This window comes from Arvicola amphibius, chromosome 1 (assembly GCF_903992535.2).
Source record: "Arvicola amphibius chromosome 1, mArvAmp1.2, whole genome shotgun sequence".
Lineage (NCBI taxonomy): Eukaryota > Metazoa > Chordata > Mammalia > Rodentia > Cricetidae > Arvicola > Arvicola amphibius.
The window spans coordinates 85139392-85167249 of record NC_052047.1 but is presented as its reverse complement, the minus strand read 5'-3'; the positions used below and the strand labels follow the sequence as shown (position 1 = coordinate 85167249).

Here is a 27858-nt window from a genome sequence, read left to right as displayed (position 1 = left end):
CACGACTCTTCAAATGCTGCGATCTAAAAATACTGGCAAGTAACTGAACGTGAGCCCCAGCTGAGAACACACCTTACCAAGCATAAGGAGGTGGCTGGGAGATGCTGTTGCCATCTTTATTATTTGTCCTTTGTAAAGCTAACTGTTAGACACGCAATGTCTTACCCTGTAGCATTTTAAAGATGAGTTTTAATTTCTAAAACGGAAATGTGCTTAAAGAGGGAAAAATGACTCAAGATCAAATTAAACCTTCAACAGTGATAGTAAATTCGCAACAGTATGTATAGTTAAGCACAAGGAAGTTAGCAATAAAAACACTAAATTTCAATTACTTTTAGGGTTTTCCTTTGGCAAATTAGGATGACAATTTCAACATATTTAGAACAGAGACTTGTATCTCTCAGTTAAGATTACCACACACGCTGAGTATTGGTGGAGCTGCCTTTAATCCCAGCTCTCTGGAGTCAGAGGCAGGCGGATCTCTGAGTTTGAGGCCAGTCTGGTCTACAGAACAAGTTCCAGGACAGCCAGGGATACACAGGGAAACCCTGTATCAAAAAACCAAAACCTAACAAACAAACAGACTACCACACACAAAGGCCATAATTACTCTATATGCAATAATACACAGGATTTTTAAAAGTAACATAAATTACCTTAATACTTTACCTATCAAAAAAAATTGAGGGCATTAGGGGTGTAGCTCAATGGTAGAATTCATGTGAAGTATGTGTGAGCCCTGGATTTAATCTCTACCAAAAAAAAAAGGGAAAAAGAAAGAAAGAAAGAAAGAAAGAAAGAAAGAAAGAAAGAAGGAAAGAAAACGTAGCCATCATGTGGACAATTTAGCAGTAGATTTCAGTGCAGAAATTACTGTAAATTTCTAAGTACCTATCTTTTTCTGTATATTACTTATTTAAAAAATGGTTCAGAGAAAATTGAAAATACTTAGTAAATTTTAAAATAGATCTTCAAAAGCTAATCGGTCTCTCAATACCAAACTCTTTTCCCTGCCAAATGCGAATGTGCATTTCCAGAACTAGCCCACCTGTGACAGCTGTGGCTCTCTAATCCGCAAACACTTCGAAAACACAAGCAGAACCACAGCAGCATACAGAGCGATTTCCACACTGCAGGGCCACAGCTGTCTCAAGCAATCAGTCACCCGCTGTGTGGATGCAGCCTGTCCCAGACATGATGTCCTGGTTCAGCAGCCCTACACGTGTGCGAGCTGTCCCAAGACATGCTTACGACACCACAAGGGCAGGGCTGAGGTCCTGAGGCTGCACACAGAAAGGCTCAGGGAGAGGCAGCCTTGTGATTCGGGTTCAGTCTTGGGAATTTTCTTCTTTGCTTTCTTTAACATCTTCGGTGTTTTCCTTGCAAGAATCCTGGCTGTTGGCATCACTTAAATGGTTTTCATCCTCATTCTCTCTTTCCTCTTCATAAGAGCTATAGGAAGAAATGTTACCAATCTATCAAAGGAAAAACGCGTTGGTTTCGAAGGTACATGGCCCTGTGTTACCATGCCACCACATAAGGGTGCTCCTCCAGCCCACAGGCTCCGACAGCTACCAGAAGAACTACGAAAGCACCAGTGGGAAAATCAAGTATTCTCGGACAACCAATTTATTTTAAAACTTGACTCCTTATCTCTTTCTTTCTTTTTCTCTTTTTCTTTCCTTCCCTTTCTTTCTTTTTTATTCTCTTTCTTTTTTTTTTTTCCTGTTTTTTTGAGACAGGATTTCTTTATATAGCCCTGGTTGACCTGGAATTGGGCTCTGTAGACCAGGCTGGCTTCGAACTCACAGAGATCCACCTACCTCTGCCTCCCCAGTGCTCAGATTAAAGGTGTGCACCACTGACTGGTGACTCCTTATATTTCAATCGAAAACAGGATACACACATACACACATATTTATAATGTGTCAGAAATATATGCTTGCTGTAAGAACAAAATGCTTTATCACTGTGTAATACTTATATTGCATCAAATATGATATTAGTATATTTTACAATGGTTCCCACGTGCTCCCTTAAGTAAAAGGCTTTAAAACAACAAAAAGCATAGCACATGTGTCCCCGCAGCACATGCGTCCCCACAGCACGTGTGTCCCTGTAGCATACGTGTCCCGCAGCAATGCATCCCATAGCACATGCATCCACGCAGCACATGCATCCCACAGCACGTGTCCCCACAGCAATGCATCCCCACAGCACATGCGTCCCCGCAGCATGCTACCTTTCTTTATCCGACGTGGGGCTTCTCAGCTCTCGCCTGGTGAAGTCCTCAGACACTTTTCCACCTCGGCCTTTCTCTGAAACAAACTCCTCAGACAGTCCTAGTGCTTTTAGCGTGTTAGCATAGCGCTTTTCTGCTGCCGTCCTTGCATTCTTCTACAGGAGAGACAAACCTTTTCAGACGGGAGCAAATGCCATGACTTTCTATTAAGAGGTATGGATTTCAGAGCACCAGTGAAAACTAAGATTGACAGTCTTGGTGACTGAAGCATGCTTCTTCCGTGACTGACACATTTAGGCATGGACCCAGGGGACAGGCACAAGAATGTACAAGCCAGTACTGTCTGTAATAACCAAACTGTGAGCAGCCCAAAGAGTCAACATCTGGATGAGCAAGCAGGCTACATTACAGTCACAGATAGAAAGAATGAACAATGAATATGAGGAGACCAGTTATCTAAACCATGGCCCGGCAGGAAACTCACCAGTGTAACAGTGAGCAAAAGGAACGCTCAGAAGAACAGAAGAATATAACCAGTAGACTCAGTCACTGGAGTTCAGAGACAGAAAAAGCTGCAAACGAGGCAAGGCTGACCCCAGGTTAGAGGCGGTGACCTCTAGAGGAGGAGGCAGAGGGCTGTTACACTGTGGTAAACTTTAAAGATTGCAAAAGTTACCCCCCAGAAAAGTTCAGTAAGGAAAGAGAATGAGCCATGTGTGATCCAATCCCGGAACTCAGGAGGCAGAGGCTGGAAGAGGGTTAACACAATTTCAAGGCTAGCCTGGGCTACAGAGTGAGTTCCAGACCAGCCAGCAGGGATGTACAGCAAGACCTATCTAAAAAATAAACAAAGGTCATGTGTCTGCTTCAGCTCGGAATGCAGGCCCACGTGGTAGTGGCTGGTCGGCTCTTCCATGCACCCAGTGTAGTTCTGACTTTATATGTCATGACATCAGACCATTAAAGATGAAATCATCCATACTGTTATCTTTACTTTATGCGAGAAAAGGGGGATATTTAGAGCTGAGTTCAAATCTCTTGAATGTCACTCCTTGGAGGTTCACAGGGAGGTTAATGATCCTTTCACGGTTGCAGCTAATTGAGGACTAGGGGTGTAGTTCAATGGTGGGGTGTTTATACAGGCATGAGGTCTAGGGGTGTAGCTCAATGGTGGGGCGTTTAACAGGCATGAGGTCTAGGGGTGTAGCTCAATGGTGGGGCATTTATACAGGCATGAGGTCTAGGGGTGTAGCTCAATGGTGGGGCGTTTAACAGGCATGAGGTCTAGGGGTGTAGCTCAATGGTGGGGCGTTTAACAGGCATGTTTGGGGCTCTGAGTTAAATCTCTAACACCACCACAGAAACGCCAAACCAACAAACTAAAGCTCCAAACCTAAAAACCGAAAGCCTTCAACCCAGAACATGGCAGGTGAAGTAGACAGCCTGGCCACCAAGTCAGGAAGGGCTACACAGCAAGATCCTTCTGGAAGAAACAAGGCAGAGCTTCCACACGTTGAAAAGCAGCCAGGAGCCCACAGGCTTCAACCAGCTACATGTGGACAAGGTGCTCGGTTGGCTTCAGCCCAATCTTTGCACCTCTGAGTGGATCTTATAGGAGATCTGGGGCCAAGAATTCCCAATGAACCTCCGATCCGCCTAAAGCAAGGTTTGCAAGGAACAGCCCAGCTCTGCGGACCAATAGCACCCCATATGCAGGGTGTGAGACAGCATCCATCAACACCCAAGAAGACAGGAAACCACGGTTGTTCAACCTAGGGTTCCGAAGAAGACAAAACAGCAAGATCAATTGTGAAGAATTATTATCATGGCTTCCCAGATACGCTGGGAGATTGAAAAAGACACACAAAACTTCTGGTAAACTGTACCAATGTTAGTAACAACAGTTTTTAAACAATGCAATTGAGACAGGGTCTCACTGTGTAGTACTGTCTGTCCTGGTCCTGTGTAGATCAGGCTACCCTCAAACTCACAGCGATTCCCCCAGTCTCTGTGCCCACCCTGCTAAGTGCTAGGATTAAAGGCGTGCACCTCTATATTTGCCTAACCAAATTCATGAGCTCTAGGTTTACTGAGATAGTTTGCCTCAAAAAGCAAATGAAGAGTGATGGAGGAAGATACACACACACACACACACACACACACACAAGTGAAAATGAGTGCAGAAACTGTGGAATACCAACAAGTCTTGGTGAACTGAAAACCAAGTGAGAAATGAGAACTGGGCCCCGGAGACTACAGAAGTGAATGAAGCCAAACAACTCCGATGCACTGAAAACATCCCGGGACTAAGCAGGTATACTCACTGGGAGAGGGCTTGTCTAGGAAGCAGAGTCCCGGGTTCAGTCCCCAGCACCATCTAACCCAGGAGTGGCAACACGCTCTGCAATCCCAGCTCTCAGAAGGCAGCAGTAGACCAGAAGCCCAAGGTCGTCCTTGGCTTTGTTCTGAGTCCAAGGCCAGCCTAGGCTACTTGAGACCTGCCTCAAAAAAAGACTGACTTTAACTTGTGGCAACGTGCCTTATTCTTTTCTTCAGATAAGACCTTGCTGTAAATGTTCCTTTTTTCTCCATAAAGTAAAGAGAACAGTAGTGACGATTTTATTTTTAACGGTCTAATGTCATGGCATACCTGTCTGGGAACTATGGCTGGGCACTGTGGCACACGCCTTGATCCCAGCACTAGGGAGGCAGAGGCAGGTGGATCTCTGTGAGTTTGAGGCCAACCTGGTCTATAGAGTGAGTTCCAGGACAGCCAGAGCTACACAGAGAAACCCTGTCTAAAACAAACAAACAGAAATCCAAAAAGGAGAGGGTGGTATCTATCAGTCTGGCAGAGCCAGGGTAAAGGATATAACAGGGAAAGGGAAAGCTCAGGAGAGTGAAGAGGGACACGGGCTGAGGAGGCTGACGGGAGGGCTGGGGACATGGCTGAAGCAGATTGTCTGCCCTGCTGGCGTGAAGCTCTGAGTCTTACCCCACGCATAAAATCAGTTGTGGTGGTACACACCCGTAATTTCAGCACTCAGGGGCAGAGGTTACAAGTTCAAGTTCACCTTGGCTTTGCAGGAGTTTGAGGCCTGAGATACATGGGACCCAGTCTCCAAAACAAAGGCTAGAAGAAGCACGAGGACCTTACCTCTGTGCTGAGACCTAGAATTTCATCCTTTGGGAGCTGTAGTGATATTTTGTTTCTGTTTTAACAAATAAAGCTTGCCTGAAGATCAGAGTGCAGAGCTAGCAACTACAGGCCAGGCGGTGGTGGCACATATTTAATCCCAGTACTAGGGAGGTGGAGACAGGAAGGGATATGGCTGGGCAGAGTAAGGAATATAAGGCAGGAGGAGACAGGAGCTGACTGTATCTGAGATTCCGTGGAGACAGTTGCAGTCCGAGGACGCAGTCTGAGGACAGGGTACCCAGAGTCACCCCTGTGGTCTGAGCACTGGTAGAGGTGAAAGGTCTCTCTAGTGGCTGGTACTCTGCTTTTCTCATCTTCAGCACTAACACCTATATCTGACTCTGGGTTTTTATTATTAATACCAATTGAAGTCGTGCCACGGGAGGAAGGGTTAAGGGAAGCAGACCCCAGTTTACCGTTTACTAACTATAAACCAGATTAGCCCCCTTCTTTGGACTTGAGTTATAGGATTCCCTCCCCTTCCAGAGGAAATCTTGGGGACGTCAATGAGAAGAGCCTTGGAGCCTGAAAACGGGAGGAACAGGCCCAAGGGAATGGACGACGGCACTGCTGTGGAGGCAGACCAACTCGCACCCATTCTGACACGAGAATAGAAAGGCGTTTGATGCTTTTAGGCCTGGAGAGGTGCCTCAGTGGTTAAAAGCGCTTGTTCTTTTTTTTTTTTCTTCGAGACAGGGTTTCTCTGTAGCTTTGGAACCTGTCCTGGAAATAGTTTTTGTAGACCAGGCTGGCCTTGAACTCAAAGATCTGCCTGCCTCTGACTCCTGAGTGCTGGGATTAAAGGCAGGCGTGTGTCACCACTGCCCGGCAAGAGCGCTTGTTCTTCTTAGAGAAGGCCTAGGCTCAATTCCCAGCAGTCATACGTGGCTCACAACTCCAGTTCCAGGAGATCCAGTGCCCTTTGGCCTCTGCAGGCAATGCATGCACGTGGTGTACAGACACGCATGCAGGCAAAACACTCTCAGCCATAAAATGATTTAAATGAATAAGTAAATTTCAAATTTAAAATGTTTTTAAGAGACAGGGTCTCACTGTGTTGCATACACTGGCCTCAAACCAAATGGTTCAATTCATCAAAGCTCTCCCAAGGATATCCCGAAGCCTCAGTGGAACAGCAGAATCGGGATGACTAAAAAGTACAGGCACTGGCTGGGTGTGGTGGGACATACCTTTAACCCTAGCAGGAGACAGAGGAAGATGGATCTCTATGAATTTGAGGTCAGCCTGGTCTACAGAGTGAGGTCCGGGACAGCCAGGGCTACAGAGAAGCCCTGCCTCAGAAACACCAGGCACTAACGGCAGACTGTGGCAAGAATGTCTTGAGGTACGCCGGGGTTAATGGAGGTACGCTGGGTTAACGGAATGTTCTTTATTGAGCTACGAGCCTCATCAGATCTTAAGCAAAATTACCTCCTTGGTGAATTGGATCAGTGAAGCTGCCTCGGAAACAGCATGTCTCAATGACAGGACACACAGAAAAGACGAAGCCCAAGCTTGGGAGCTAGAGGCACAGAAACAGACAGCAGGGAATGAATGGCTCTAGATGCCAACAAACACCACCTGGGCAACGCGTTCAAACAGCAGCGGCCTGTTCTGCAGCTTCTCATCTCGCTCTTCCAGTTCTCGCCAATATTCTCTCATCCTTGCCTTCTCACTCTTCCTAGAATCAGATAAAGGGAACGGCATTTTAAAAGGTCAGCTACGGAAGCTGCATTAGGACATTTACTTCAGAAGACAAACTAGGAATCCAAAGCACACAGTTCAGCGCGGCTCCATTTCTAGACTGGTAAGATTCTCGTAAGCCCAGAACGAAAACCTCAGGTTCCAAAAGCGCACATTGTACTGCCCTGGGGACAGTGTGGGCACTTTGACTTCAAGTCTTCAAGACAGACAGTATAAAAAAGTTTGAAACTGGCCTGAAAAGTGTCTTACTTTTAAGTATACAAAACCAAGAAGATCTGGTCCAAATCCACGATCTTTAAAGAAAATTCTCTCAAACCAAGACCCTGGTTTTCTATTCTCCCGCAAAGGAGATCACCGCAGGTCAGCAGCAACACCGGATGAATACCAATGTACTTATTCTTTGAGCAGACTCCACGGTGAATTAAAGGGCACTGTTTTTCCCTACGTAAGATAATACTAAAAGTAACCGAGACAAGAAAGTTTCATGGGTACAGAAAATAATTATATTTTATAATAGTTATGCTTACTTATAGTGAGTTACTAACTTCCATAGGTAAATACTGTATTCCTAAGGAATTTTTGGCTTGATTTCATCAAACGAGGCTCTATTAGTGGCCTATTACTATACTATAAAGGAATACTCTATAAAGGAATACTCACTGTAATTAAGAGCAAATATATTTATTTGGTTCTTAAAAATCAGATTAAAGGTTAATAAATCAGAGTACTTACCCAGCTTTGGAGGAGAGATTTTCTTGCTTAAACATGACCATTTGTATGTGCAAATGTTTGCAACACTGGTTCTCAACTCTGCTCAAGAGAATTCTAGCATTCTGCAGCTGCTGTTGGTTGTTGGGAAATAGTCACAGGTGCAGTGTGTACCCACAATGCATTCACCAGAGCCACTGTACTTTGTACAAACTTAAAACTCCTTCATTTATTTAATTAAAAAAGAATATTCTAGGCTGGGATGTAGCTCAGTCTAGAGGCTGTTTTCAGTGAGGGATTGGACACTCACAAGTAACACAGGTAAGACAAGCTCAGTCGTAGAGTCTGCGCTTCGTTGGCATGTATGCAGTCCTGGGTTTGACCCACATAGCCCGGTACCATATACATACGTGTATATATGTATGCATATGCCAAGTGTTTATGTAATTTATAAATAAACAAAAGGGTTTTAGTTTAGGCATAGCTATTGACTGTGGCTGCAGCAGACAATGTTTCTGCTCCATGTGGTCTTGTGATTTTGCTATGGAGGTGAGTGCACCCCGATTCTCATCATATGCTCACGTGTGCATATATGTATGTAAAAGCTGAGTACAAACAGTCAAAGATTATTTAAATGCATACATTAAGATGCTACACCATTTTTATATCTAGGTATTTGCTGGTTAAAAAGGAAAAAAAAGAAAGGAAAAGAAAAGGAAAGGAAAGGAAGGAAAAGAACTGAGCCTGGAAGCCAGTGCTTGAGTGTCGGGACTGTCCCGTGGTACCTGAGATGGTTTACTCTGGCTTTAGACATCTGGGCTAAGCCCTGATGTGAGTCATAAGCCTTAACCCGGGTTGCCAGGAGCCTCTGCAATTCTTTCATTCTTTGCTTCTGTTTAGTTAGGATCCGCTTTCTCTCTTCTTCCAACATTTTCTTTTCCTCAAGTGATTTCCTGAGGGCAACAAACTAAGGCTTAATTCACTTTAAGCCAAGGAGAAAGGTGTCCAGCAAAGATTTAACATGAGACAGTTCAAAGACTGAAAAAAGGCCTTTTGACCAAATTCTGACTTGTGAAATTGGAAGTCCAGGGAACACTGATGACAAGCTCGTCTATTCCCAAGGAAACACAGAAATCACATCTATTTCTTAGAATAGCATTGCTAGCAAACGATTCTCTACCATTATAGTGCATACCTTACAGAGAAGCTAGTCATTTCCAAGTTACCAGGCTAAAACCAGCAGGGGGCATATGCCAGGACAGTGACACATACCAGACAGCGCCATCCCAGGGCCTCACCTGATGGCTTGTTCCCGCCCTCGGGAAGACAGGGTGGGCGTCGGAGGGTTGCGCCTGGGCTTTGCACACGCACCCCTGACTGGTGACTTCCGCCTTGGAGGCAGATAAGGCCGGCATGTTTCTTTCAGATTTTCTTCATCAGATCCAATGTCTGCCAAGACTTTCTGTCTTTTAGCAGAGTCACCCGGGGATTCGTGAAGACCATACTGTTTACGAAGAGTTGAGCGTTTCTGAAAGCTGTGTTCTGTGAAGGGCGCCTTCGGGTGCTTCTCAGGCAAGTCTCCATCATCAGGGCTCAGGCACCTACACCTGTGTCTACCCTTCGGCTTCTCGAGATTTCTGGGGTCCCGTAAACGTCTGCAAGCCGGCCTACAGCGCCCGGAGGAATCCGGCTGCAGTTCTCGGTCCCTCGACTGCGTCCTGGCGTTCCTACCGAGCTCCTCCTCCTTTGACTTGTCATTTGCAGCTGCCCTGTAAATAAAATGAGGCACAGGTCTGGCTTTAAACCGCTTCGTTTTCTTTTTCGCCTTATAAAGGTCTCTCAGCTGCTTTTCGCGTACTGCTTGCTTCTGTTCCTCCCTGGCAATGAACTTAAAAGGCTTCTGGGAGGACAGGAGCTCGGCTTTGCTCCTCTCCCTGGCGCTCCTCCTCCGTTCTTCACCCTGTCTGACCAGATCCTCATAAAGGGGGAGGAGCAAACAAGAGGGGACCGGGTTGGCTCGAAATTTCTTCTTACACTCAGCGTCGTCCTCATCATCGTCCCTCTTGGGCAGCTTCTGCCTACTTTCCAGACCTGACCTTGCTTTCGGCCCCTCCTCTCGCCTCTTCTGCTCTCTGACAGTCATCTGAAAAGGCACAGGCACTGTGATCGTGGGCGCCCAGGGTTTGGGTTTCTTCCTTGTTTTCTTAGCTCTCTGGACGTCAGAGTCAGAGTCATACTGAATGTAATCTTCTACGGAAAAGCCAACCCACATGTTGTTGATGAGCTCCCTCGCATAGGCTGCCATTCTGCTTTCCCCGGGAGTCTCTCTCTCCAGGCTGGGCAGATCCTCGTCGGAAGTAGTGGACAGCGAGGGCGACCGGCCTATCTGGGGCTCTGAAAATGATGTCACTAACACGACAGGGTGAGCGCAGTTCTGTTCTGATGCAGAACTAAAGAAAAAATAATTAGGGCACGCTTTCAATTCTATATGGCCAAATGTTAGCATTTAGGTAACTATAGGTTTTTTTTTCTTTTTTCTTTTAAAGGTGGGGGGCATGAGAAGGTAACTAGAAGACTTTTTAAAAAATATTTATTTATTTAGCATACAATATATGCCTTCAGGCCAGAAGAGGGCACCCGACCTCATTACAGATGGTTGTGAGCCACCATGTAGTTGCTGGGAATTGAACTCAGGACCTTCGGAATAGCAGGCAATGCACTTAACCGCTGAGCCATCTCTCCAGCCCACTATAGGTTTTTCTAAGATGAAGGTATAACCAGTTAGAAGAGACTAGCTGAGGCTGGAGAGATGGCTCAGCGGTTAAGAGCATTGCCTGCTCTTCCAGAGGTCCTGAGTTCAAATCCCAGCAACCACATGGTGGCTCACAACCATCTGTAATGAGGTCTGGTGCCCCCTTCTGGCCTGCAGGCATACATGAACACAGAATATTGTATATATAATAAATACATAAATATTTTTTAAAAAGAGAGACTAGTTGTATACGGATCATGAAAGGTATCATTTTTATTAGAATAGAGCTGAGAGAGGACTATAAATTCTCTAATCGACTCTCTTACTTTTCAGAGAAGGGACCTGAGATGTCAGCTGCTCCTCCTGTCCCTCTGCTTCCTAGACTCAAAAGCTTGAGTATGTCTGACCTCTCCTGGACTACCCATCAATCAGGACTGACCCTGCTCACCCGGCAGTCTCGCCGCTCCCTGCTCTAGTCCTGATTTCTTTTCCCATCATGCATGTGTACAACCAGTTGCTGCTTCCCTGGAGGCTACTCCCTGTTTCCTGTATCTGCTGTTTCTTAGTCCTCCTCCAAGTTTGCTAGTGCCTGCTGTCGGGAGACCGGAGGATGTGGAGTTCAAGGTCGATTTCAGCAGCAGGGCGAGAGCCTGTCTAGCAGGCATCAGGGGTTTGATCCCCAGAATCATTGGGTGGGGGGGATTGAACCTAAATATGACACTTTTGTTGAAAATACTTTTCTGCCTTCCACGAGCAACTGAGCTTGACTGGCTGCTCCTGTTTCTGAGACACTGGGTGTCACGTCGTACCGCGACCTCTTTGGGGGTATCAGATCTCAGACAGGCCTGGCCACAGGAGATGCATAGACGACTGACCAACTGGATTAGGTAAAGGATCAGCTTACAGTTTCAAAAAAAGCAAGTTCACGCCGGGCGGTGGTGGCGCACGCCTTTAATCCCAGCACTCGGGAGGCAGAGGCAGGCGGATCTCTGTGAGTTCGAGACCAGCCTGGTCTACAAGAGCTAGGTCCAGGACAGGCTCCAAAGCCACAGAGAAACCCTGTCTCGAAAAACCAAAAAAAAAGGAAAAAAAAAAAAAAAAAAAAAAAAGCAAGTTCACAGTAGAAATGAGCCTTGAATCTAGATTGTTTAAAAAACAAACAAACAGGAACCAAAAACTTGTATCTTTAATGAACTCATGTTAACCCATTTTTAAAATTAAACATTAATTTTCATTATTTAAAAAGGCCCAGCCTGGCTAAGTATGGTGACGCATGCCTTTAATACCTTTCATTGGGAAGCAGAGACAGGTGGATCTCTGTGAGTTCAAGGCCAGCCTGGTCTTCAAAGCTAGTTCCAGGACAGGCTCCAAAGCTACACAGAGAAACCCTGTCAAAAACAAACAAATCCCACCTCAATGTATCACAAATACTAGGAAGGACCTAGTCTGCGCCTCCTGTGGCCAGGCCTGTCTGAGATCTGACAACCCCAAAGAGGTCGCGGTACGACGTGACACCCAGTGTCTCAGAAACAGGAGCAGCCAGTCAAGCTCAGTTGCTCGTGGAAGGCAGAAAAGTATTTTCAACAAAAGTGTTGTACTTAAGTTCACTTTTGCTCCCAGACAATTCTGGGGATCACCCCCCATGCCAGTTGGACAGGCTCTCGCTGTGTGCTGAGGGCCTGCCGTTTAGAGGCAATTCTCTGGAATATTCTGCTCCACAGTTATCCTAAGTATTTACCTTAGGTCAGTCTGCAGTTGACACGGAACACAAACTTACCTAGAGGAGACACTAGAAGACTCTTCCCTGATGACCACTGGCCGAATGTCTTTTATATTTAGCTTGTCCTGGTACATTTTCTCTAATTTTGCCATGGTTTCTACATGGGCAGCCTTCAGCTCTTTGAGTTTCCTGAAATATTCTTCATTGGAGCGGTAAATATCAGAAAAGTTCATGATGTCCTGTAATGTCACACCTTCATTTTCCGCAGGAGAGCGTTTACTGTCAGCCTGATGTGAGGAGAAACCCATTATATGTTATTTGAAATGAAGAAACAATTTAATTGATGCTGATCCAAATGCTGGTTCTTCCAGAGGTCCCCGATGTAGCCTAGGCTGGCCTCAAACCCTCTACATACACCGAGTTAGTTGAAATAGTGGTCTGACTGCCTCTGCCCCCGATGCCTGGGATTAAAGGCGTGTTCCACCATGTCCGGCTTCAGTCCATCTTATAACGGGTAGGTTACTAGATAACAGCAAACACTTCCGGACACTTAGCACTGCAGCAGACAGACTGGAACAAGCTACAAGGCTTCCAACCAGAAGCCTCTTCTGAGTAGTGCATTTCTGCTGAGAAAAGAGACTGCTGCTCCTGTAGGCAGCGCCAGCTCTTGAGGGGCTCCTGCCACGGGGCTCCGAGACAGAGCGGGAATGGGTCCAGGGACAAAGTTCTCAGTGAGCTCCAAGGACCCAGGCTGGGTTGACCTTGCAGGGGAAAGGGACACAGGGCAAAGAGAGTTTCAGAAGACAACTGCTGTGGGCAGCAAGAAGAGTAACGCCACGGGCGGCAGACACTCTGGGCACGGGAAGAGAGTGTGGAGGAATACCGCATGTGCACCTGTATGTTGGAGATGCTCCACATACAAGTCAGGACTGGAGGTTCTGACAGGAATTTCTGATTCAACTACAGAGGTAAAAACCTCACTTTCTAGAGCTGGGCCAACAACTCAGCTGGTCAAGTGCTTGCCATGCAAGCTTAAGAAGCTGAGTTCAAGTCCCTGAACCCATAACAAAGCTAGGCATGGTGACACAAGCTTGTGGTCCCAGCACTGGGGAGGGAGAGACAGGAGGATCCCTGTAGCCTCATGGGTGGGTTCTGGGTTCCCTTTCTCAAACAATATCACCACAACAAAAACACTGACGAACATTACTCGAGGTTGTTCTCTGGCCTCTATGCACACACACACGTGAGCCTGAACACACATACGGTATACACACATACATATATATACCCCCAAGCCCCTCACTTTCTTCATAAATAAAATTTTTAATATTCTCAGTTGAGAAAACTGAGATGGTGTATGATACTATGCATAAAGGGCTGCCAACCATAGTTTTAAATTTAGCCCACCATCTAGAACAGGCTGAAAACGAAACAATGTTCCCAAGTTAGACTCATAACGATCTGATTTCACAGAATAAGTCTGCTTAGCCTCTCTAATGGAAACTTAAGAAGTCTGTTAAAAACCATACTCTGGGCTGGTGAAGGGCTTCGGCCAAGTGTCTGCTGAGCATGTACCAGGCAGTGGGTTCATTCCCAGCATGACAGGAAAGGAGGGGAGGATGGCTAGATGGATGGACAGACAGATGTACATATTTTTAAATTATGTGTGCATGAGTGAGTGCAAGTGCCCATGGAGTCCGGAAGTGAGAGTTCAATCCCCAGAACCTGGAGTTACACGTGGTGGTGAGCTGCCCAGCATGGGTGCTGGGAACTAAATCCCAGTCCCCTGCAAGAGCGTCAAGTGCTCTAGCCACTGAGCAATCTGTTTAGTCCCAGATTTTTTTGCTATTCTTTTAAGTGTTTGAAAGGCTTGTGTTGTTGTCCCACTTGGGATAACTTCAAGAAAACAAAATAAAGCAATTTCTCTTCAGTAGAACTGATAAGTAGAAATTTGTTATTAACAACTCATAGGACCGGGCTGGAGAGATGACTCAGAGGTTAAGGGCATTGCCTGCTCTTCCAGAGGTCCTGAGTTCAATTCCCAACAACCACATGGTGGCTCACAACCATCTATAATGAGATCTAATGCCCTCTTCTGGCCTGCAGGCATACACACAGACAGAATATTGTATACATAATAAATAAATTAAGTATTAAAAAAACTCATAGGACCAAAGGACTATTTAATGAGAAATGGGTTGCTGCTTTTACAGAGGACCCAGGTTCAGTTCCCAGCATTCACATGGTGACTCACAATTCGTAACTCCAGTTCTAGGGGATCCAGCACCCTCTTCTGGCCTCCATGAGCACTGCACACACACACACACACACATACACACACACACACACACACACACACACACACACGCCACACTCACATAGACCACCTCCCCACATAAATAAAAATAGACCTAGGAGGTGAGGGAAAGGAGAATTCCCCCAGGGCCCTGCATTTGCCCCTCTCTCAAGAATGCTCATGCCCCAGAAGACTGCACAGCCACAGCATAAGGCTCACCCTCCACTCAAACACCACCTCAGAAGTCTTCCCTGACTGTCCTCTTTGAAATGACAACTCTCCCAACTCACCCTGAGTCCTCCTTTCTGCTGTATTTTTACACAAGCATTTAACCATCAACCATCTACCCCATCCTGACTTGTACATCCATGCTGCCCCGGCTGGAGAGTCAGCGGTAAAAGGCAAGAGCTTGTGTGCATGTTCTTTTGTATTCCGGGCTCCTAGGAAGTCACCTGACCAAGAACAGATGTCCACTAGAAGCAGAGGGTGCTGAAGAACCACGCCGATCTGAGCACGATGGAAAAGGCTCACATTCCAAACATAAATGAAAGTCTGAGAATCAGGCCGTGAAAATGCCAGTGCATTCTAGGTTACGTCCTCTAGGATAACAGGGGTGGCTTTCAGACACAACACCCGCGGGCCGATTCACTCCCCAGAGAACCTCTTCAAAGGTCCTATGCCAGCTACACTGAAAACCGCAAGGGACTATAGTCTGGATGAGCTCTGCGAAGGTGAGAAGCAGCGGCATGGGAGCGGAGGAGGCCCGAGGGTGCGCACTCACACACGGGGCCTGCACATGGTTGCTCACTGTCAGCACAGGCGACACATCCCAAAGAAACACTCCTGGTTGTTTAGATGAATGACCAGGAAACGACTCCCAATTCTATTTCCACCTTTGCCCTCTGCCCTACGGCCTAGTGTGCTGAACACCACATACATGCTGGGTCATCTTCCCACTTCTTGAGAGTTAAGCTTTTCGTGTGGTAAACACCACTAGCTAAGACGCTAATCCTGAGATTGGCTTGACCCACTTAGGGATGAACCGAGCCTCTGCACTGAGGCGATACTAACATCAGCACCACATGAGATTATTTGTGTTGTGCTCTACAGAACTTATCCAAAGTTCTGGAATTCTTACCACTTTTTCTTTTCAGTGCTGAGCCTGGTGGCACCTATCTATAATCCCAGCACTCAGAAGGCAGAGACAGAATGACCCTGAGTTCAAGGTCATTTTGAGCTACACGATGACTTTGAGGCCAGCCTGTTCTACATGTGATCCTTTGGGCCCAGGCATGGTGGCACACGCCTTTAAACTCAACATCTGGGAGGCAGAGGTAGGTAAATCTCTGTGAAACCCAGCCTGTCTCCACGAGTTCCAGGCCAGCCAGGGGTACAGTGAGACCCTGACTCCAAAAAAGAAGAAAAGAAGGAAGAGGAGGAGGAACAGGAAGAGGAAGGGAGGAAAGGAGGAAGGAAGGGAAGAATGGAGGGAGGAAGAGAAGAAGGAAAGAAGGAAGTTGAGTGAGATATGTAGCTAAATATGAACAGATCACCCAAAGGAAGTTCTTTACTTCCAACCATTATCACCTGCCAGTGTAGGACTCAGCCATCCATAAGTTTAATAGAGGCCGGAGTCTCAGTAGTTTACCCTGAAGCAATACCTGGTTGCAGGAAGAACCACAAACAGATTACCCGAGCACCACCCAAGGAAATGCCTAACATTCTAACCGCAGTAAAAAGGATCACCTGCCAGAACACATTCACCAGGACACCCCTAGACAGATGTCAGTCAATCAGGGGTCCTGAACCTCAGAAACTCCTCACCCCAACCTTTACTACTATAAAAACCCAACTGTAACTGAGCTCGGGGCTCTCCGTTTATTCCAAAACATTGGACATGCAGAGAGTGACCAAGTTTGCAAACTTGCTTAAAATAAAGGCTCTTTGTTTTTACATACAGGACTCGGTCTCCTTGTTGGCTTTTGGGGGACTTCGCAGATTTGGGCATAACAAGAAACACAAACCTCATCCTCCCAAATAATTTAATGTTTGAGATTTATTTGTTTGTTTGCTTGTTTGTTTGTTTTGGGGCAAGGTCTTGTAACACTGTCCAGGCAGGTCTGGAATTTTCCACATAGTCTAGGCTGGTCTCAAACTCACAATTCTAAATAAGACATCGAGCAATGTCTAGCAGACACCTGGCCTGTCCAACACCTAGAGTTCCTTTTGAAAATGGCTCCCATCACCCGGCAACTAGGCCTGCCTTCCTCTGCTCCTCCGGCTGCTCCTGCACCTACCCGCCAGTTGCTCTCATGACCCTTTTATTTCTTCAGGAAAACAGAAGCCACCGGAGGGACAGTCTCTCGGCTTTCCACCTACAGAAAGCCCCTCTGGGGACACTATTCTCTAGTCTTCATATTTAGGGACCTGATGTAGCAACTGACACATCCCCCGCTGTTCCTCAGTTAATGTTAATGAGGGATCTTCCCGGCCCTTTTCCTACTAGACCTCCTACCATGGTGGCTGATCCTTAATCTCTTTTGTCTATTATTTCTCTACCAAATGTTGAGGTTGAGGTTTTCTCTCTCTCTCTCTCTCTCTCTCCCCCCCCCCCCCCAGTCTTTCACGTTCCTCCTCACTTTTTGAGAGCAGGCTCTCAGCAAGGTATGGGATTTATTTGCCCATCTCTCACCCCCCCACACACACACTGGGATCACAAATGCCAACACAGCAGGTTTCTACTTGGATCCTGGAAACCCAAACTCAGTTTATAACATAAATCTCCAGTTAACAGTGCACTCAGGACTCTAACTACAACTATAGGAAGAATGGACTTTTCTACCACAGCAAACCAAAGTACAAATTAGTTTCCAATTGAATTATTCAAACTGGCAGTTGTTATAATTACTACTAATTTATGTAAATTACTCTTTAGAAATAACACTCATTCTCTCTTTGGTTCTTATTAACAACTGAATTGAGGTGAAAATGGAGACAATTATAGTCCCGTTATAGATAAGGAAATAGAAAAAAATTTAAAAACAAAAAAACAACAAAAAAATTTAAAAAAATTAGATAAGGAAATAGAAATCAAGTCCTAAAATCACCTAGCCAGGAGCAGAGAATCCAAGTACTTCCCCCCCATCCAATATTCTGTCTTCTGTACCCTATTCAAGTTAAGGTTGAACAGTAGCTTTATCAAGTATTAACCACTAGGCTTCTGAACCTCCCTCGTGTCCGGCGTCTCCCTCTGCTCTACTCTAAATAACCTCAAGTTGTTTGTTCTTGAAAGTTTTGCCACTGGCTAGGCATGGTGCCTCATGCTTTTAATCCCAGTATGTGGAAGATGGAGGCAGGTGGATCAGGAGCGTGAGGTCATCCTCAGCCATAAATAGCAAGTTCGAGGCCACCCTGAACCAAATGAGACCCTGTCTAAAATAAAAACAAAAACGCCAAGGATGTGGCTCAGTTGGTACAGTACTCGCCTAGCAAGCACAAAACAAAGCCTGCATCCAGTGCCGGCGGGCGCCACTAGGGAACCAAGTGTGGGGCAGACACAAGCCTGTGTACCTGGTGCATTGTACCAGCACAGTGCTAGCTTAGGCTCGAGGTTCCGGACTTTTAAAGTGACCAGACGCTAAGCACGGCACACACCTTTAAATGTAGCACTCAGGCAGAGGCAGAGGCCGGCAGAGCTCTGTGAGTTTGAGGCCAGCCTGGTCTACATAGCCAGTTCCGGGACAGCCAGGGCTTCAGAGAGAGAACCGGTCTCAAAAAACAAACAAAACTAAGGAAGCTGAGATGATTCAGCTGTTAAGAGCACCAACTGCTCTTGCAAGAGGCCCTGGGCTTGGCTCCCAGCATCCACATGGTGGCTCACAACTATCTGTAACTCCCAGAACCTCACGTGGTGCACATAAATCTAAAAGCAAACAAATACAATGAATAGAACAGATGGAGGAGGTGGGTGATTATGTTCAAAATACACGGTATGAAATTCTCAAGGAGTAAAAATACATTGCTGGAAAAAAGTAGAGAGAACAAACGACAGACTGTGCTCTTCTGCTGGAAACGTATCCAAGATGTAATACTGAGAAAGGCTTGTGAAAAAAAACAAACAAACAAACAAACAAAAAAAACAAACCTCACTGCACCTTCATGACCCTTTAGGAAACATTGGGATTTCAGCGATTTGTTTATCTGGATATTTCTCTATATCTGTGGAGCATCTATCCATAGAACTTCAAACCCGCTCTTCTAATGAACTGTGCTAAAATCCAGTACTAACCAAAACCTTAAGGTGATAAAAAAAAAAAAACTTGTCAGTACAGCTTATCATCTGAGGTTTTATGAAAACTATGGGCACATCAGTTTTACTCAAGGTAAAAAGAAAATAAAAATCAAAGAACTAAAGAATTATTTATCCCCAAACTATGCTGGAGAGTAGGAAGTTCTGTTCTTTGCACGCTCTAGAAACAGTTATACAAACGCTCTCCAAGAAAGTTTTGCAGCAATCTTTAGTTGGGGCAGAGAGCAGGGAGGGAGGGTCTGCAGAGGGCACCACGTTTCCAGGGGGTCCCCGCCAGTGAGGACCCGGGCCAGCCCTCTGTCCCCGCCTGGCTCCCACATTACCGACGCCCGCGCCTGCCGCATCCCAGTCCTCAGTTCCTCCTCCATGGCCGCCGCCAACGCCTCCGCGACCAAGGACTCTAAGGGGTCTTCGCGTTCGTACTGGGCGACCCTGACTGCGGTGGTGGTGGTCACCGGCAGGTGGAGACTGGCGGGCGCCTGCCTGGCTGCCCGGTGCGGGGAAGCCATCGCCCCGCCTCGAGCCCCAGCGCCCGCGCCGGCTCGGGGCGGGTGAGCTGGCGCCGCCCCCGACCTCGCAGATCCTGGTTTGCGGCGGGCGGTTACTAGGGGCTCGGTTACTACGGACGCTACAGGAGGTGCGAGGGACCAAAAGACTTGCGATGTCCTCTCTCACTGTCACAAATCCGAGCCTTCTCTCCAACAAAAGTCTAATGATGTTTTCTGATACAAGCCTGAGGTTAACGGGCATTCTAGAAGCACAATTAGAAGCTATTCTAGAAGCTACACACATGACTACCACAGCAAGCCAAAATAAAACGTAATCTTGAAGCGAGTTGCTCTTCGACCCCGAGATTAATTACAGATTCACGTGACTGACACCCAGCTCCCTGGCTAGGAACTGAGCCTTTCCCTGGTTTCTTTATTAAGGTCTAACCATCTAAACCAGGACTTCTCATGGCATACGAACTTGAAGCAAAGAGAGCGCGTTTTTATTAACTGGATCAATATATTGGGGCGCAGCGGAACAGAAAAGCACCAGGTGTTGTGTGACCACCCCAGAAAAGGACAGGCTTTGCAGCGAGCTATCCAACATGGCAGAGAAGAAGGTTCACTCTAATAGACAGAACCAGCACGAGTTGACCAATCAGAAGGAGAATACTTAGTTATCCCGCCCTCTTTTCTCTCGGTTGACCAGTAAGAGGCCAGACATGGAAAGTGCTCGTAGCTCCGCCAACCAGTGACTGACAGGGTAGCTTGCCTTGGGTTCTACAGCATCCAGCAGCAAGATGGGGAGGGAGGTGGCGACGAGAGCCCACAGGGACCACGCCCTCCCAACACACCCCCACCAACCTTCCGATTGGCTTTAGGCCCTGTCGGGTCGTCTCTCGGGGGACGTGGTGAAGTCCTAGCCACCGGCGACCTAACACTACTTGCAGAAGCGCAGCTACCGCCCCTGTGCCCGCCATAAGGTTCCAGTAGTTTCCGCGTTATGCGGCACACTTCTACAGAACCTGTCCCTGACCACGTGCTACCCGGCCTTCCGTGTTCCTCTGTCTATGCGCGAGCACCTGTGGAGTCTCCATTACCTCACCTCCCTCGGCCCATCTGTTTTGGCTGAACTTGATTCCCCCAATGGAACTGAAGAGCCCGAGGTGCGGGGAAGCGGGGGATCCATAGCCGTCCAACTGACAGGATAGTGGCTTCCTGTCAGCCACATGCATGCAACTGGTTCTGTGAAGGAATTTGGTGTAAGCCAATTCAAAACCAAGACAGATCTACAAGGGAAATATTAAATAATGGGTAGGAAGGGCATCCGTGTATACATAGAACACGAAAGTTTCAGTTCACTGGCAGTGTGCTAAATTTGCTGACACGACTAAAAAGAATGTAGAGCAGGCCGGGCGGTGGTGGCGCACGCCTTTAATCCCAGCACTCGGGAGGCAGAGGCAGGCGGATCCCTGAGTTCGAGACCAGCCTGGTCTACAAGAGCTAGTTCCAGGACAGGCTCTAGAAACTACAGGGAAACCTTGTCTCGAAAAACCAAGAAAAAAAAAAAAAAAAAAAAAAAGAATGTAGAGCAGAAATGGGCAGATGGTCAAGAAAACGGCACCATTGTGGAAGAACTGCTTTTCATTTTTGTACTGAAATGTAACTATACAAGACAGTGAAATAAAGCCGGGCGGCGGTGGCGCACCCCTTTAATCCCAGCACTAGGGAGGCAGAGGCAGGCGGGTCTCTGTGGGTTTGAGGGCAGTCTGATCTACATAGTGTGTTTCAGGTCAGCCAGGGCTAGATACTGCAACCTTGTCTTAAAACAAACAAATTTTCTTGTGCCTAACCCGCAGTTTAGTAGCCTTCCATCCCTGGCCCAAATCGTTTTCTTCGACCAGGGTTATATTTTTTTCTTTCCTTCTTTGTTGTTGGTGTTGCTGTGCTTTGGATCAAACCAAGGGCTCTGAGCACACACACCGCACACAACAGGCAGGCGCTCTGTCACTGAGGCATATCTGCAGCCGTGTTCAGTTACTTTTGTTCTGCATAACTTCTTTTTAAAAGATTCACGTATGCGTTGTGTTCCTTTTATTTTGCTCAGAAGATTTTCTAACACTCGATGAATTTCCCTGAAATTTGTGCTATTCACTTCTATGTAAAGGTTTTATTTTTTATTTTTTTTTTTCGAGACAAGGTTTCTCTGTGTAATCTTGGCTCTCCTGGGACTAACTCTGTAGACCAGGCTGGCCTTGAACTCACAGAAATCCGCCTGCCTCTGCTTCCTGAATACTGGGATTAAGAGCATGTGCCACCACTGCCCAGCCAATGGTTTTAAGTTTAATCTGCATCATTACATTTCATGTCACTTTAAATTTTCTATTTGTGTGTGTACACATGCGCATGCATACAGGTGGTGTGTGTGTGCAGATGTGTGCTGTATGTGTGCATGCAGGTATTTGGTGTGTGTGTATGTATGTGTGCTGTGGGATAATGCTCTTGTACACTGTAAAGATTTGCCATTCATATTGGTTAAATAAAACACTGATTGGCCAATAGCCAGGCAGAAATATAGGCGGTGCAGCCAGATTAGAATTCTGGGAAGAGGAAAGGCAGAGATGCAGTCACAAACCAGACACAGAGGAAGCAAGATGAGCATGTGTTACTAAAGAAGTACCAAGCCACGTGGTTAAACATAGATAAGAATTATGGGTTAATTTAAGTTGTGAGAGGTAGTTAGTAATAAGCCTGAGCAATAGGCCGAAGAGTTTATAATTAATATAATCCTCTGTATGTTTACTTGGAACTGAATGGCTGCAGGACCGGGTGGACAGAAACTTCTGTCAACATATGTGCAGGTGTGGTGTGTGTGCACGCACCATGGTGGGAATGTGGAGGTCACAGAACAGCTTTCAGTGGGTTGGTTGTCCTTCTACCTTTCTGAGGCAGAATCTCTGTTATTTCTGCTCGCTGTGCCCGTGCACTCCAGGCTGGCTTCTGGATTGTCCTCCTGTTTCTGTCTTCCCCCCTCTTTACAGGACTGCTGGTATTAAAGGCTTTTACATGGATTCTGGGATTTAACTTGGGTGGCCGGGCTTGTGTAGCTATTGCTTTTACCTGCTGAGCTGTCTTTCCCTGGCCTGTTTTTCTTTTTTTTTTTTTTTTTTTTTTTTTTTTTTTTTTTTTTTTGGTTTTTCGAGACAGGGTTTCTCTGTAGCTTTGGAGCCTGTCCTGGAACTAGCTCTTGTAGACCAGGCTGGTCTCGAACTCACAGAGATCCGCCTGCCTCTGCCTCCCGAGTGCTGGGATTAAAGGCGTGCGCCACCGCCGCCCGGCCCCTGGCCTGTTTTTCAAATTTATCTGTTTATTCCTTTTTATTGGAAAATTGAGCCTTGCCCCCATTTTTTCCTATCAATTTACGTCTTCAAGAAAGCAGATGTTAGAAAAAGTTAAAAGTATAAGAGATTTGTTGTGGGAAAGGCTTTGAAAGGCAAAGTAGGAAAACCTTCAGGGAAAAACACGATTGGATAGCTTCGGAGGGAAAAGTGAGAATTGGATGGAATGGGCTCAAAGCCCAGTGACAGTTAGAGAAAGCCTCAGGCAGCTCAGAGCAGAGCCCCAGCACTAAGACTGCACAAAGCAGACGGGCAGATCCCACTTGCGCTGCTGTCTCCATCAGTGGACTTGGCCTGTTCTCAGATGGACGCTATGGAGGGTACTATGGTTCTGTGACTGGAGGCTGTCAGCCAGTCACGTGCGAACAGTTAACAGCCTGCTATGTGTGTTTCTTGTAAGTTTAATTTTTCTGACAAAAAGATTGTAGCACATACCTTATCAATGATGCACACAATCTTTACTATAAATTCCTCACAAGCGATCATCCATTGAGAATTTTCATTGAGTTTTGCTGATTTTGTATTTATAGCCCATCTCTGGTGGCAGCTGATTAACACTGATTAACAATGAACATGCAGCTGTGCACACCTTTAATCCCAGCACTTGGGAGGCAGAGGCAGGCGGATCTCTGTGAGTCTGAGGTCAGCATGGCCTACAGAGCAAGTTTCAGGACAGCCAGGGCTACACAGAGAAACCATTTCTCAAACAAAACAAAACAAAACGCACATGCTATTTGGGTTTGTACTTGAATAAGATGAGAATGTTAAAATTTCAGTTGCTTGCTAATACTGGGAGAGATTCTTACTAATGCAGATAATGTGCTTCCTGCCCCACTGTAAAGCACAGAGGACACATACTCCCAAGTTTACTGTTTCTCCATCAGTTTCTTTTGCATTGGCTGATTTCAATTCTTCCCGTTGTAGCTGATTTCAGGGTTTGAGCCCTACTACAAAAAAAAAAAAAAAAAAAAAAAGAAAGAAAATTTTTAAAAAGGGCAGTTCTACCAACCCAGGAACTTAGAATCTCTTTAGATAGTCTGAATGCTGACATTCCCATTAAATCCGTATGTTGGACCAGATACCCCATATGGTGGTGGAGGCTGAGCCTTCAAGAAGTAAAGTGAAGGGGCTCCACTCCCATAGATTAGTGGCCTTGATTCTCTGAAGAGGCTTATGAACTTTATCACGAGTATTTTGAAAGTGATTGAGGCCCTGACATACATTATTAAATTTACTTTTATTGTATATGGCTGTTTTGGCTGCACCACATTCATGCCTGGTACCCATGGAGGTCAGAGGAGGGAATTGGATTCCCTGGAACTGGAGTTATACATGGTGTAAACCACTATGTTGGTGCTGGGAAACAAAGCCAGGTCCTTTTCAAGAGCAACAAGAGAAAGTGCTCTCAACCACTGAGCCTTCTTTCCAGTCCCATGTCTTTTTTATAAACTATGTGGTTAACTTATTGGGTGGACTGGAACCATCTCTATTATGTAGATACAAGAAGGATCCCCAAAGAGAGCACACAACTAGAAGAAAACCAACATCTGGATTAACAGTCTCCGGTCAACCGGGGTTGGGGCTGTAAGACTTTCTGGGCCAAATTTACTAGGGTAGCTTTGTGTTTTGGAAAAATGCATTAGCCTGAGTATGGACTGGCATCTTTAGCTTTGGTGTGAGGAACTTCTGTGGCACTGACAGGGACCAGGGGATCGATGATACAGTGGAGAGGAGACCACTGACATTTGTGCACTAGCCACGCAAATGTGCCATCACGGCAGGGTGGCAACTGTGACCACGGTCTGTTGTTCTTTCCCTTCGACAGCACTTTCTTGCACTGAGTAAACCTTCAGGATTCTTGGACAATTTGAAGATGAGTTGAGGCATGTGACACCTCAAAAGAACACGGATCTCCTGCTTGAAAAGGATTGAGCAATACATTAATAAAGTGTGGTTATACTGGAGATTAATGAGTTATTTGAGAAATGGAACAGTTTAAAGATTGAGAGCTTGTATACTATAATTTCATTCAGGTGGCACCAGGAGCCATTAAAAATTGTGATGTATCCAGACTTAGGTTTACTATGACAGCAGTATGGCCATGAGCTAAAGGCCTAAACTGAGCAGCCTCAGTGAAGTGGTTAAGAAAGAATTAAGAAAGTTAAGGAAGCCTTAGTGCGGCACCAGGCAACATCAGCATCACAGGGGATCTGTGACCTCTCCAGACCCACTCAGAGCAGCTAACTCAGCACCAGCAACAACAGCATCACTGGGGATCAGGAACCTCTTCGGACCGCTTAGACCAGCTAACTCAGGATGTGCATTTTACAAGATTTGCCAGAGATTCAAAAGCACATTTAGGATAACTGATTTAGGGCTGACTAAAGAAGCACAAGCTTTTAATCCCAGCACTCAGAAGGTAAAGACAGGCAGATATCTGTGAGTTCGAGGCCAGCCTGGTTTACATAGTGAGTTCCAGAACAGCCAGGGCTATGTAGAGATCCTGTCTCAAAATAAAATAAATGATTGTCTTGTATGTTGCTCCAGGGAAATGACATCTGGGACATGGAGCACCTTTGCTACCGAGCTGCTGTCATCAGTGGTCACGGATGCTGCAGTGAGTGTTCAGCATGGCACAGTACAATTCCCAAGACTCTCTCACACACACACTGAAAATACCTTTTGTAAAAAAAAAACCAAAAAACAAAAAACCACATCTATAGCTGGGTGGTGGCGACGAACACTAATTACAGCATTTGGGAGGCAGAGACAGGAGGACCTCTGTGAGTTCAAGGCCAGCATGGTCTCCAGAGGGAGATCTAGACAGCCAGGGCTATACGGAGAACCCGTCTCAAAAAAAACAAAAAAACAAAAATACCAAACCCTTGTTCTTAGAAAGGACTTTAAGACTACATTGAAACTGTGTAAAGTACACAAGACATTTTCCATGAAGATGGGTTTTACAGATTAGTCCCCTAGAGGACAGGTGTGGTCTTGACCACACAGATAGTGCAAGGGTCACCAAGCTACTAAGCATGTCTGCTCCCAGCCTTTTGAAGGAAAACACAATATGCATCTCTCCCTTTGAAGGAACAGCCCTGTGTGATTTACATTCCTGGTTTCCCTAGGCAAAGCAGGATAGAGCCAGGTGGGAATCCAAATACTGGAGAAGGGCAGTCTAGGAGACACCAGCTAGTTCCTGAAGACATATAGAAAATGAGGTAATGCTATGATCACATGGCAATACATAGATTAATAGAAATGGGTTAAAATATAAGAGCTAACTAGTAATTAGCCTGAGCCACCGGCCAAACATTTATGATTAATATTAAGCCTCTAAGTGGTTATTTTAAAAGCTGCTGGGGGACCAGGCAGAAACTTCCATTTATAGTTAAGACCATTTGATTCTGCAAAATGTGCCACATTGCACACACTTGTTTCCTAGGAGACAACATGAAAATCAACTTTCAGACAGAGATCTCTACCATTGGGCCATTCCTTAGACCAGAATACTCTATAGGAAACCCAATTAGCAGTACCCTAAAGACTGATGGGTAATGACATGCTTTTTATTTGATTCGATGAGAAGCCCCCCATAGTTTCCAGTATACAAATACCAAGCCTCCAGTCAGCGGTGCTATTTGAGTAGGTTTTTAAAAGGTGTGGCCTTGTAATGTTCCTAGCGGAGGGAAGGCTTTGAGAGTTTCAAGACTGGCACCATTGGCCTTTACTGTTTTGTACTTGTGGTTCAAAATGTAAGTCCTCAGCTTCCATATCTGCTCTGCCACCATAGACTTTTTAAAAAGGGTAAACTAATAGCTGTGCTTGGAGAGGACCTGGTGACGGGTCTCCTGGTGGGTGGCATAGGAGTTTAAAAAGAACTGCCACCTCGATTCCTGGTAGTGGAGGATACTATTGTCAACGAGACGAAGACTTTCAGGCAGTTTCTAACCAGGGACGACACTGGCATCAGCCTCACCAACCAGTATATAGCCGAGCTGTTTCATCGGCACGCCGACACCCACCAGCGCTCCATCCCGGCTGTCCTGGAGATCCCACACGAGCAGTATCTTTATGATGCAGCCAGACTCCATCCTGCACAGGGCCAAGGGCGCGTCCCCACAGAGAACCTGTGCTGCTGTGCCTCAGCCACCCCCCCCCCCCCAACCAGGCCTCTCCCAGTTTGCCATCCTCTAAGTTTCAAGCCTTGGTTTCCAGCCCCTCCCTCTTCACTGAGTGGCTCCTCAGCTGCTGGGGTTCTGCTGTTCAGATCCAGGCTGGCTAGGGAGAGAAAACCCAACCATCTTATCTTCTCTTTCCACACCCTCCTCCTCGTGCTGTGTCATTGCTGAAATTAAAGGAATAATCTCTCCTCCCAAAATTAGTATTCACATGTTTTGCCTGTATGTGTGTACCATGTGCGTGCATGGTACCTATACAGGTCAGAATGGGAACATACTCCTGGAGCTGGAGTTAGGAAAGGCTGTGCGTACTATTTGCTGATAACTAAACCCAGGTCTCTTCAGCCTCACCACTCTGGACTTTCTGTGGATTGTTTTGCCTGTGTCTGTATAAACATGATGGAATCCCTGGAACTGAAGGTACAATAGTAAGCTGCCCTGTGAGCGCTGGGAACTGAACCTGGTGATGAGGCATCATTCCAGCCCTGTTCCCTCCCTCCACCACACGGATTCATCCCTTTGGAATTGTAAGTCCATAATAAACTTTTTTTCCCCTATAAATTGCCTTGGTCATGGTGTATTACCATAGTAATAGAAAAAAGTAATACTGGAGTTCACAGAAAAACTTACACCTAGGGGTCATCAAGATAGCCTGACAACTTGAGTTTGACTGTTGAAACCCACTTGGCTAGAAAAACTGATTTTTCAAGTTGTCCTCTTATAACCAAGTATGCTTCTCCTGAAAAGACACAATTACAAAAACCTTATATCTGGCTGCAATAATCTCAGCATCCAAGAGGCTGAGGTGGGAGGATGAGGAATTGAGATAGTTCTCTGTGATGTGACAAGTTCCAGACATAG

At 46.1% G+C, this 27858-nt stretch overlaps 1 protein-coding gene and 1 pseudogene across 5 annotated transcripts; one reads left to right on the top strand and one right to left on the bottom strand.

Moving 5' to 3' along the window:
• Positions 1–169: 169 nt before the first annotated feature.
• On the bottom strand, positions 170–20770 carry Fam161a (FAM161 centrosomal protein A). 5 transcript variants are annotated; one of them, XM_038339646.1, is made up of 7 exons: positions 20524–20770; positions 12383–12612; positions 9152–10303; positions 8639–8806; positions 7023–7122; positions 2243–2397; positions 170–1452 (listed from the first exon to the last, which is right to left on the bottom strand). In XM_038339646.1, the coding sequence occupies exons 1-7, from the start codon at positions 20647–20649 to the stop codon at positions 1329–1331; spliced, it is 2055 nt and encodes a 684-aa protein (XP_038195574.1). In that variant the 5' UTR covers positions 20650–20770; the 3' UTR covers positions 170–1328. The 5 variants fall into 5 exon arrangements, with proteins under 5 accessions (XP_038195574.1, XP_038195591.1, XP_038195567.1 ...); XM_038339663.1 differs by lacking the exon at positions 20524–20770 and adding an exon at positions 20283–20379; XM_038339639.1 differs by lacking the exon at positions 20524–20770 and adding an exon at positions 19254–19481.
• A 4597-nt stretch (positions 20771–25367) lies between these two features.
• On the top strand, positions 25368–27013 carry LOC119812328 (annotated as a pseudogene).
• The last annotated feature ends 845 nt before the right edge of the window (positions 27014–27858 follow it).